We start from the raw sequence: 12138 nt of genomic DNA on the forward strand, positions 1-12138 counted from the left end.
GGTAAAATATCTTAAGAACTCTAGTTGGGCAGAAAAAAGGGGCAAAACATGAATGCTGCTAGTCAAAACTGAGGTATCTGTTATCTCAAGTTTTTCCTCCAATTGTTTGTGTAGTAAACCTACCAAGAGCATTGAGTGACTTTCCAATGGATACAGAAGGTTCATAAACCAAGCCTACCCCTGAGAACAAATTAACAACTGACTGTGCTCTCCATTGTCTCCTGAACCCTAACTGACCCTGTCACAGTTGGGTAAAATCAGCAAGCAAGAAAAACCCAGGTTGCTTTGTTCCTAAGTTTTGTGCAGCTACACTTCAATACTTTTTGTCTAGCTTGACAAATTGAAATGATAGTGTAATGTCTCTTTGCGGAAAGAGAAAGCCACTGAGATGACATCGCACAGTTTCAACTACATGTTAAACCTACCACAGACACCATAAATGTAGGACACAGAGCTTCTTAATTCTACTTCCCTATATCTTCAATTACAAAGAATCACTATGTGTTAACATAGTAATAGGAAAAGACAGCAGGGGCAAATAACAAGAGATATAAGATACCAGTGAACCCCCCATGATATCAATATTCTTAATTTGGTCTAAAAGCCCCTTGCTACAGGCAATTAACCCAATTCAGCAAAAAGAGTAAATATCATTTGTTTGGTTAACTCAGGATGTACATTCAGCATTTTTACAATATTTTGGGATGGTATCTTCAAGATTATTTATAGATTCTGGGAGTGCGAATATATAAAACGCTCATAACACATTTCTTAAGCAGTGGATATTAATCTTGCACAGTCTGGGTTGAAGTCTGGTCAGTTTCAATGCCTCTGGAAACATTGGGAGGAATATAACACTTCCATGTTTGCTATCCTGGTAGTCTCTGTAACATAAGTTATAGTCCACAGTAACCATTTCATCACAAAATATAACTAAAAATTAGGAAATCATACAAACCTGCAGTAACAGATGGTACTTCAGAATCCTCTGCACTGGTTTCAGCAAGTAAGACCCCAAAGGAAGGGCGTGCTGTAAGGCACCCTGACGCTGTTTCAGCATGTTGGCCATCTCAGGGTCGACATTGAATTTGGTCAGAACAGTGATAGCTCTGAAAAAATATGAATAAATATATGAATAATGTTCTTTTCTGAAATATAAAATGTACAGAACAGAATCAATCATTTAATTTATTTAAACAGGTGCCAAATATGAGAATTAATTGAGTTTTAAGCAATATTACACCTATTTTAATCTGTGCTTAAAGCAATATTTATTGAAACATGTAAAAAAACTTCTTCTCCTACTGTTTAATGAATGAGTCTACTATAAGTTGAATGAGTAGAAACGAGCTCTAATAACAACTGCTTGTTTAGTCTAGATATGAACACAATAACCCTGATGCAAGCCCATTGGACCCATACCTTGGATAGTTTGTACAGTATTGTGAATAGATTTCAAAGCCTTGATTATTATTGACAAAACATTGAGCAATGTGAACTGGGTCCCTCTCACTTTTCTTCAGCTGTTCTAGGAGTTGGCTGAAAGATAAAAATTTGTAATTTCATTTCATGTGTTCAAGTGTAGATTACTGTTTTAATGCCAAAAACCCCTAGGAAAATATGCTGCAAAATGAATGTTTTCATGTTGTTGTTCTGTTGTAATGTAATTAGGTTAACTATGCTCTCTACCATGGGATAAATGAAACTGGACAAAATGAAAATGGAGAAAAATATAGGTCAGTCAGATTTTTACTGCAGGGTGACTTTTATGCTAATGGCCAGTTCTGAAGCCAAATGCAGGTTAACTATGGAGACGTTAAAGACCAAATGGTCAAGCTGCTATTTCAACCAAAAAGCAACCTTTACTGACCACTTCTGTTAAATGATAATGTTTGCCCCTCAGTACTTAAAGTTACATTAACCATATCGGTCAATGAAAGAAACTAATAAAAACATTAGCTTAATGCCAGTACACACTAGTGGCAACATTTAACTTCATAAAGGTAAGTCTTCTGTTAACTTCACTAAGAACCTATGGAATGTGTTTACAAGCTGGCCAGAGAGAGGCCTCTACAACGGCTGTCTGCAGCCAAGCCAATAGGTGCAAATGCCTAATGCAGACACAAATAAATCAAATATACTTTTGGTTATCATCAAACAGTGTCCTGGCATGACTTACAAAGGAAACACTCAAAAGAATTCAGGTTGATGAATTCTATATCCTTTGATGTTTCCCCCTAAATAAATTTTGGATGAGAATGGGTATACTTTTGATGGGTTGTGTTTTTATGGCTTAAAAAATACTGATACAAATTATTCAAATCATTTCAAAACAGAATACAAATGATTTGAATGGAGGCATATCAAAGGATATGTTGGATCTAAGGTCAGAACCGACCTTGCATACTAATTTATATTCACTGTGTCACATTTTAAAAACTCTGTCTGAGCTGTTAAGATATCATAATTATAATAGTTTCATCCTCATGTGAAGAAGTCACATCAGTGTACTTACCTGTTGAAGAGGTAAATTTCTTCAATATTTCCAAACATAGCAGCTAAATCTTCTTCTTTTAGTTCTATATCTGCTGATTCTTTAAAGTAGCCAAGATATCCCTAAAATAAGACAAATGATGCCTTTAATGTGAATGACTTTACAACTAGTGAATTGCAATTGATATTTAATCAAACAAATGCATTCTTTAAATGGTGCAAAATGCTGAATTATATATTCACATAAATCTTTAAAAAAAGACCTTTATTGTTCACTACTACAGCATTCAAGGTCCCATATTCACTTGTTTCTTGACACAGTTGCATTAGCCAAGATTTATTTTCTGAAACTATTGTCTGACAAAACATATCACCACTACTGCCACAGCTGAAGTTACAGCTATGCTCTCCAACTGGTATATTAGACAAAATAAATAAACCTTTTAAACCAGAACTGGAAAAGAGATAAGAGGTAAGAAATCAGGGCTGATACACCTTTCAAATTTGAAACTGTTTTTTTTATGTTATTTTTATATGGGCACGGTCATTTACCATGACAATAAAATTGTAGCCATTGCCAGACAGGTGTCTTGCTTACAATGACCAATGAGTCCATGCCACATGTTTGGTCTGCACGTGTAGCAATTTTTAGTCAACAACAACATGCCAATTTCTATAAAATCACATTGTAATTGTTGCTGTTGACTGATAAATGATTGTTTGTCACACAATATTTTTGAAGAAAGAAAAAACAGATAACCAACACACATGAAAATGCAAACTGAACAGCTATAGAATAACATCAGGGATGCCAAAACGTGACAAATATCACGTGGATTTTTAATATTCCTTTTATGCTAAAAATACACACCATCAATGATTTATACTTGTCATTATATGCACTGTTGACCATTAAGACCAAAGGGGCACAAAAAGTCTTCAGTTTGCAGACAATAAATATCACTGTTTTAGCAGGAATGCAAATCGTGTCTACACATCCCATTAAAAACTACAGGTCAATAAAAAGGTCCATTTTAATTTTATAGTTAAAACTAACAGGAAGAGAGGGTAGGTACCTATAAAAACCCATTCTTCCAGATAAAAAAGCCTTTTAAGATGAGAATACATTCATGATAAATGACAGTTCACACTTTGCTTAGCTCCTTTGCCACTGGCGGCATGCCATACGTGTCATCTCTTCATCCATGGAGCCATCTTTAAAAATTGGCCCAGAAAGCAATTTGCAGAAATGCCAACATCTGATCTCAAAAGGGGCCATGTTTTGATTTGTGATCAAAGTCGAGCCTAAGAGTTAGATGAGCAAATACATAATGCAAGCAAAGACTGGCTGGTGGAGTACTGTACTACAAGAAGAGTATTTCACTCGGGACCAAATTGCTTCTTTTCGTCTTGGATGAATGTATAATTCTTTATATGCTGCCAATGCTAAAAGTTGATTCTTCAAAATTAAGTTGTTACACTTTCGAAAGGGCCAAATCCAAATGTTATTGCAAAGGTACAGAAAAGCCATTGTAAACTCCAACCCCATAAAACTCTATGTGGCACATAAGACATGTGAATGAATGGGAAAGGGATGTCAATAGTTACTCTCCACTTTCCTGAGATTGACTAAATATAAAGCTAGGCGTTGTTCAATATTGACCAAGGTGGCACTGCCCTTCCTAAGTTACAGCCAGACCACTTGCCCAAATACAACTTAGACCATAAACAAATTGTGGTTATTCACCACAAATTTCAAAGAACCTCGCTAATTCCAATTCTTTTTAATTGATAAGTTTTAGTTATTAATGACCCAGTGTTTTTGGCATGAAATCAAACCATCTTTTCAGGTCTCTTTAATAATCCTTTTCAGGCAATACTGGTAAAACACTGGTTTTGTGTTATGCTTTCATTGTTTATATTTGATCATAATTAGTGAAGGGCAGAAAAAATCATTTTAAAAATGTTCATCACAATAATCTCATTTGGGTCAAAAAGATCGGATCACGTTCCATCAATCTGGTCTCCTCTCTATTTCATACCTTGTTTTTTTAATGCAAGAATGTTAAATACACCAAACATGGTAAAGATACATAGTTTTGTTTTAGTGTTATGACTAGTCTGATAGTGCATGACAAGGATTTCCTCTCTTTAAGATATTTGAAGAGCTGGTGAGTTATCGGAAACAATGCCTGGTTTATGTTGTGGTTTTCCTCATGCTCCGTTCAGTATGGACTTTGGCCTGGTTTATTTCCCTTAATCCAACTTCTTCCATATGTTATCAAAATATATATATTAAAAAAAACATTTTCCTTCAAAAATCTACATGCTAACTTTGTTCAGTATGTTACAAGTGGCTATAAACTTGAGTCGAAAAATATTCAAAGAGCTCATGACTAATTTTGCAGCTTTTCAAAATAAGTCCGCTGATACGGAAAAGTATTCATCAGGGTATGAAATAATTCAGTAGAACAAAGAGGTCATGTAGTTTAACCTTTCATTCCACTTAGCCAAATCACCAGAGTGTTAAAATTGTTTCCCATAGTACAGATTTTATTGGCAGCACGTACATACAAGGTTCACAATATTTCCCAACTATTCCAAACTGTCAACTCCCACATTTCATGCTCATAAAAACAGTAATGAATTCTTGACTGTGCCTGAAGTTATACCTGTGAATCAACAGGTAACCTTTCCTCCCTAGTCTTTCATATCCGAATTAAAACTTCTACAAAAATATATGGAAAAATTTAGGACAATATTTCTTCTAAAACAAATGGAATATTTTTTACACAATGGTTGTCCGAGTATCACAGGTACAAAGTTGCACCTAGATCACATTAATCACTAATCATTATTCTAAAAACTAAAATCCTGTTTGGAAAAAAAAAACAAAAACAATATCATCACACCTTTTTCAATTTCGAACTTTGCACATAAGCTTCATAACTCATTATTTCAGTAATCTCCACAGATTAATAGACTGCATATCATCCTTAAGGCCACTGTGAATATTGCCAGCATCTATTCACTGGCATAAAAAATGATCATAAGGCTAACCATGGTTGAATCATTGACTCCAGGAGTATTTCCAGTATCTGTGAACTGTTAGTAAACCTACCTGTATAATAGACTGGAGGTCATCCACATAGGTATTCTCAGTCTCCAGAACCTCGTCCACCACCCTGTCTATGTAGGAGAGTTTAGAAGGAGAACAGGGGGGTGGGGTTTGAGAGAGGGACGTTCTGCTTGTATCTTTCCCATTTGTATTTAGTGTACTTGAACTTTCGTTCAACTCGTTAGCCTCTTCACAATACTCTGACAACAACTCTTCATCTGTGAGAGTATCCATTTGAGAATCATTGATCACAGAGTGGCGAAGATGCTGATCATGACTTCCGTGCATCTGCGATGTGTTGAGGCGTTTACGCCGTGTGCGTGGCAGTGAGGAGGTTGACGTAGACGAGGTTGAACTGAGACTCAGTGGACGTTTCTTGTTGTCGCCTGTAGTAGCTGTGTCCTGAAGGGTTGAGTCATTATTACACGTCTCTACATCTTTCATCATTTTTCTCTCTCGATCCCGAGTCTGTTGTGGTTTTGAGTGAGTTTCCTGACCATTACTACTAGCACAGCCATACGCTTCATTATTCTTCTCCCTTGTTTCACTACTGTTCATAGATTTCACATCACACATGCCAGCTTTGTGGTTTGTTCCCTCAGAAGAGGATGCATCATTTTCATGTTGGAGTTCTTGTGGTGTAGAAAACTCATCAAATACAGACATCAAATGAGGTGTCAAATCCACTGATGATCCTGAAAATTAAAATAAAAATGTATTATCTTGATCAAATAAATTAATAATCAGCCATAAAAACAACTAGCCACTGCCAGACATAGCACAGGAAGTGTTTAGATCAACTTCTAATGCCATGTTTTGGCAGTCTGTCTACATAAACCAAACGTAATGTAATACAACCTTACATAATAAGTATAGGCATATCACAGGTGTTTCACACATCATAGACCATGAATCTGAAATAATTCACAGAGCTATTCCTGTCTGGAGGATGGCCGTCTGTCACGGTGGGCTTGCCTGCCTTGCACTGAATTGACTCCAGTGGGCATATTACAAGTCATCTTGGTTAAATGGATATCCAAACAGGAACCATTCAACTGAGAAGTAGCGGAGAACAATGACGGGCCACACCTGAGTGGCCTTGCTGTATATTTGTGAAATTTTGCTTAAAGTTCACAGTATCTGTAATTGTTAAGTCAGGATTTCCGCATGCAAAAAGGGTCTTTCTTTGATGACTAACTTTTGAGATCTTTAAGATAGTGTAATTCCCCACACCACAGTTTTTCTAACAACTCCACCCATGGTAAAGTAATCTTATAACCTTAGTTATATAAAACCCCTTGTTGATTTAAGTCAATTTAGATGAAATGAGGCTTATAATGATGTCATTGTGGTTAAAAAACTACACAAAAACATTATATGCTACTCTAGGTTTATTGTTTTCTTAACTGCTCCCTACAATAATAGGCTTCCGTTCTACTTGTAACTTGCTGTTCTGATCAACAAGAAAAGTTGGACAAATAACCACAATTTCAGGTGTTAGGTTTTCAATGGTCACATAAAGAACTACAGTGAATGGCTGCTTTCATGGACAGAACTGACCCAAGATTTCATATAGCCAGGGTTGGGGGGAAAAGTAGAAAATGTATCAAGTCTGGCTGACCACCGAGAATGAAAAGGTCAAAAGTCAAGGACAAAACAATACACTGAAGTGTTTATAAATGTTATGTAAAAATATGTCACGGCATACCAATCTATCTCAACTGGTCCAGAACTATGTAAAGCATGGCATAAGTCCACAAGCTTTATGGAAATGTTATTCTTACCAACACAGGTTGACAAACTTTTATAATACACACCTGGTGACCCCAGTGCTTTAGAAAGCAAAAGGACTTCAAGCACATTTTTAATATGTTATATAAATTCAATTACAGTACAAGTCAAAATGCACCGAGTCACAGAAGTTAGTTAAAATCTCAGCAAAAGAAAAGGATCCTCAATAACTTTTCCAAGCAATTAGTGTTTAGCACGTAATCCCCAAATTCAGTAAATATCAATCTGTTAAATGCCGAGAGCAAGATTTAGAAATGTTTCCCAAATTAAAAGATCGTAAAGTCTCACAAGATGGATAATGCTTTCTGCCCACATCAAAGGAATTTCTTTCCAATAAATTCACAATCCCCCTCCCAGTTTGTATTGAATATCAATATTCAATACTAAAACTGACTGTTGGATTTGACTAATCTCAGCTTAGACAATGCCCACTGAAGGTATTTGCTCACCATGGAAAGTTATCCAAATTGTAAAGGGCTTATAATGACAATCTATTATATGTAATTGTCCCACTTGGAGGCCGCCGATACCAGGCACCGACAGAGTATCAAATCCCACAAAATTGAGTTTTTCTGGTTCCTTCATTTGGATACTCACAGCCCATGCCCATGAGGCAGCTGGGATAGCTAAAATCCAATAGCAGTACGGCTGCTTGATGCATATTTCTTAATATGACATTTTTCTCCTGTTTTTAAAACTATAAAAATGATCCCTCTCATGACTTGTAATTCTTGAACATGTTATTTTCTGAGTATTTACAATTTCAATTTTGGCCGTTCCACAAGTACCCTAACACTGTCTTTAAATTTCTTTCAAAATATGTGGTCAAATATACAATGCTCAAAGAAAACACATCATAAAATAAGTTGTCATACAATACCTTTAAAATGAACAATTGATGCCATGTGCTATAATCTAGAGAAAGTCCATAAAATAAACAGATGACACTCATTAGATAAATAACTCAGCAAATTTACCTGCATGCCAACAGTTACAAGAGCCAGACATCCTTTATGGCAACCAATGAATACTGTCTGCACTTTACAAGTTTTTCAAAAAGAAACACGCATGGGCACACGGCTGACGCATCAAATGAAATAAAATGCATTCAGACTAATCCTTCCACTGCAGCTAACTATAACCATGTATTTGAAGAGATTTATCTCCTTAATCAGGTTTAACAATCAGAAGCACAGCAATGAGACATGCACAGTGTAATACTAATGTGAAACCATGCGTCCAGGAGAAAGTCTTCCCTCAGACCAACACCGGTCAGATACCTATCTGTTCCATAAAGCACAGCAGACAATGTGCTGTCAGTTCTATTAACACTAACCTTGTTATGTTCTGTGGTACATGTCATCAGCTAGTCTGATACCATCTCACTAAAAGCTGCCTGGCTTGGCGTAGGTGTGAAATCCTAACTTTATTTGTAACCTGGGTAAAATCCTTTTGTAGTTCTTTTGTAGATTTTCCATCCAAAGTCACTCAAAAGTACTAGTACTGTCTTCAAATTTCTCCCTGTCCTGTTTCTAGACTATGCCCATACTCAGCCAAACCACTACACAGTCAGACATTTGTGCATACAACCTCACGAAAATGAATGGAGCTCCTTTCTCTCCAATCACAAGTGTGTGTTAGTCTCAGTGTTCTGTGAGCCAATACAATGCAAACATGACATATTCCTCGCCATGCACACACAGTCCCCGCTCGTGTCCCGTTACAATCAAAATAGGTTTCCAATACCCGAGTTTGGTCAGTCAATATTTAGGGATACTGGGCAAGAGTGGACAGCGGTTCTGGACAGGTGAAAAGTATACAATGACCAGTTTCACCTCTCAACATTTAACGAAATGAATATTTATCCTGTCTATTAGGACTAAAAGTAGTTTTCACTCTACTGCTCCTGCTAAAAATAAAAGAAAAACAATACCGTTTGACCTTTACTGGCCCTGCTACACCCTCAATAACAATACACTTTGACCACACTAAATGCATCATGATCCCCAGTCAATAAGATCTGATTATTCAATATGTTACCCAATTAAACAGTAACTATAGCACATACTGGATAAAATGAGGCAAATTCAGTGTGATTTTACTCTCAGTTTGCAAATGCATATATTGCCTGTTATGAATATTGCTGCCACATCAATATGCTGTTTTGGACAACTGGTTTTATTGCTTCAAAGGCAGCATGCTCTTATCATTATCATTGTATCAATGGGATCTACTTCAAAGATTGGCAGCATAAATCATATCTCAATGGCAAACAGAAGTGCAATGATGTTTATAGCAATGCGAAATCTTATATCTTTTCACGTCAGCTATCTAGGGCTGTTTCACATCTCTAACCTTCGATACTCCAAATATCGTGATAATACCCACGTATTCTCTACTGAAATACCTACAGATGCTGTTTGCTTGCATTAAGCTTAATTACGGGGTCAAATATGTTAATACACTGTATCTCACCATTGTTTCATCCGATAAATAAAGCTGCCACACGCTGTTTTGCCAGCTCTTCTCCCACAGGACTCTATATATGCCTCTCTGAGCTCCGAGCATACAAAAAATTATTGATTGCAAGTACCCTCCTGGACAGGTACAAGGCTGTAATCTAGGTCAAGCACCTCGGCTTTTCTCTCTTATCCTCTAAACCATCAACTCCCTGACCTGTTGTCGGCATGAAGGTGTGTAAAACACACTTAAAACCAACACATTTTGCTCAGTTGATTATGCTTTACAGCTTACAGCAAATGCCTTTTCTTCTATAGGCTTCCGGGACTGAGCACAGAACCATGAGAATGAGTCATCTACCAGTGCTCGGGCTTTGTGGAGGTTTTGATTAATCCCAGTGCCTTAGCTGATCTAAACATGCCTTACCCCTTTATTTACTATTTGCAGACCTGCTAACTTAAAGCTGCATTATATAAGAGTTATTGTACTGGCCCTAAATCTAACAATGCCATAAAATGTTCATTGATAAATGGCTCAACTGGAGTAAAAAATTCATGCTCTTGGGCTGAAAAAACTGCATCACTGCACAAATGTAATATCAGTGTTTTATATCTAATATTAAGCCTCAAATCAAGTAATTTTTTCAACTTCATTATCCAGCACAAGCAGATCTATCCGGATATCAACTCAGAGAGATAAAAGAATCAATAATAATTAGCACCACAAAGAAAAGCACATCAGGTTTCTCTGAGAAATATCACTAGGAGACAAACACTGGTGACATTTTAACCTTTTTCTCTTCATTATTTGAACTAGCTGTGTTAATTACACCTGGGTTAGGGCACTGCGCTAAAACAAACAAAGCATTATCCCTCTGGCTTTCTGATGGCGTCTGACGTCAGACTTAAACGTCAGACTTGATCCTGCCGACAGAGAGAAATGTAAGAAGAGGTGCAAAGGTGGATTAACTAATCCCTCTCATTTCCAGGTGAACACTGTCTTATCTTCCAGCTGACTGTCCACAGTTCCCTCATTTCACATGCTGTGGGTAACAGGATTCCCTTTGTCTGCCATATATTGACACCCACCTTTGACATCTTTTCCTAAAAGCAGGAGCTAAGATTTTTTTCCTCGATTATTTTCCTGCTTTCAGAACCTCATTGGTTTACATGCCAGGACAGCTGTGTTAGCAGTATCACCACCCACACCCTAAGAGATGAGTTTTATTATCAGTCAGGTCATGCCACTTCCAACCAATTTCATTTGACATTTAGATGATTTTTTTCCAGGCCTTGAGGATTAGACTGCACTTGTAAGGGGCTCCTTTAAGTTCTTTTCAGTTTTTTTCCCTCTCCCTGAGCTGTATTAATTGTACTAACAAGCCAATCAGTCAAGAGGATGGATGTAAACTGAGCAACCAGCAGGAAACTATTTCAAGCCTAATATACCTCTCAACAACATAATTTTACTTTTTACGCCCAATTAAGGTCTTCAATGATGGATTTTTTCAATCATAAATAGGTTGTTAGCATGCCTATGCTCAATCACGCTACTGAAATTTTCAAATATAGTTCATATATTGCTTTGCATCAGAAACTGAAAGTATCTTTTCCTAAACAAATCTTCACCAAGGTGGAGAAAAACATGCAATGATTACAACATGTTACAAGTGGTATACAAAACAATATACTATGGTAAGGAACATTGTTCCACATAATGATCATTACTTCTATTTCAAGAATAAGAGAATTTGATTCTATTTAGTTTTAAAATGAGTGTATTTTTATCAAATATTGCACATCTACCATGTTGAGAAACTGCTGTAGGGTGATCATTATGGCTAATTTTCTGGTAATTACTACTTTTACGTTCTGCTAAATATTGCCTTGATCCATCTTTATACTTATGATATATTGGATGTTGGCATTCACGTTTGTAAATATTAATGCCATCCGTTTGATTGATTGCTTACAACAGTAGCATGGACACTAATAACAGATGGAAAGCACCTCCTGCTTTATTCCCCTTCTATGTACAATTTCAGATAATATAGTATACACAAAGCAAAAACCACTGTTACATGGAGCCTACTAAATAAAAAGACACAAAATCAGAACAGCTGATAAACATCTCCCCTCAAAAATGTCTGTAATATATAAATCACTCCAAATTGTTGAGCGTCATGCTGAGATGAGAGGAAATAAGGAAAGGGTGTGCTCTAATAGATATTGCACATTTTCAACTTTCAAATTCAGCTGGCTGGCATATCTGATGAT

General features: G+C 36.6%; 1 protein-coding gene across 17 annotated transcripts in view; it reads right to left on the minus strand.

The window, feature by feature from the left end:
• The window catches only part of LOC106167598 (uncharacterized), a 38918-nt gene that overhangs the window by 8325 nt on the left and 18455 nt on the right, over window positions 1-12138 (minus strand). For 12 of the 17 annotated variants that reach the window (XM_013546408.3, XM_013546407.3, XM_013546403.3 and 9 more), the window contains 4 exons: window positions 5615-6306; window positions 2516-2616; window positions 1423-1539; window positions 959-1109 (listed from right to left, as the gene is read on the minus strand). In XM_013546408.3, the coding sequence (XP_013401862.2) occupies window positions 959-1109; window positions 1423-1539; window positions 2516-2616; window positions 5615-6277 (1032 nt within the window). In that variant the 5' untranslated portion in view covers window positions 6278-6306. Of the gene's footprint in view, window positions 1-958; window positions 1110-1422; window positions 1540-2515; window positions 2617-5614; window positions 6307-6474; window positions 7479-8379; window positions 8593-8738; window positions 9730-9877; window positions 10466-12138 lie in introns of those variants that run through there. The other 5 variants (XM_013546411.3, XM_013546414.3, XM_013546405.3 and 2 more) reach the window with 5 other exon arrangements.

The sequence above is a fragment of the Lingula anatina genome, chromosome 2 (genome assembly GCF_051362555.1).
Source record: "Lingula anatina isolate TDL-2025a chromosome 2, LinAna3.0, whole genome shotgun sequence".
In the NCBI taxonomy this organism is placed as follows: Eukaryota; Metazoa; Brachiopoda; class Lingulata; order Lingulida; family Lingulidae; genus Lingula; species Lingula anatina.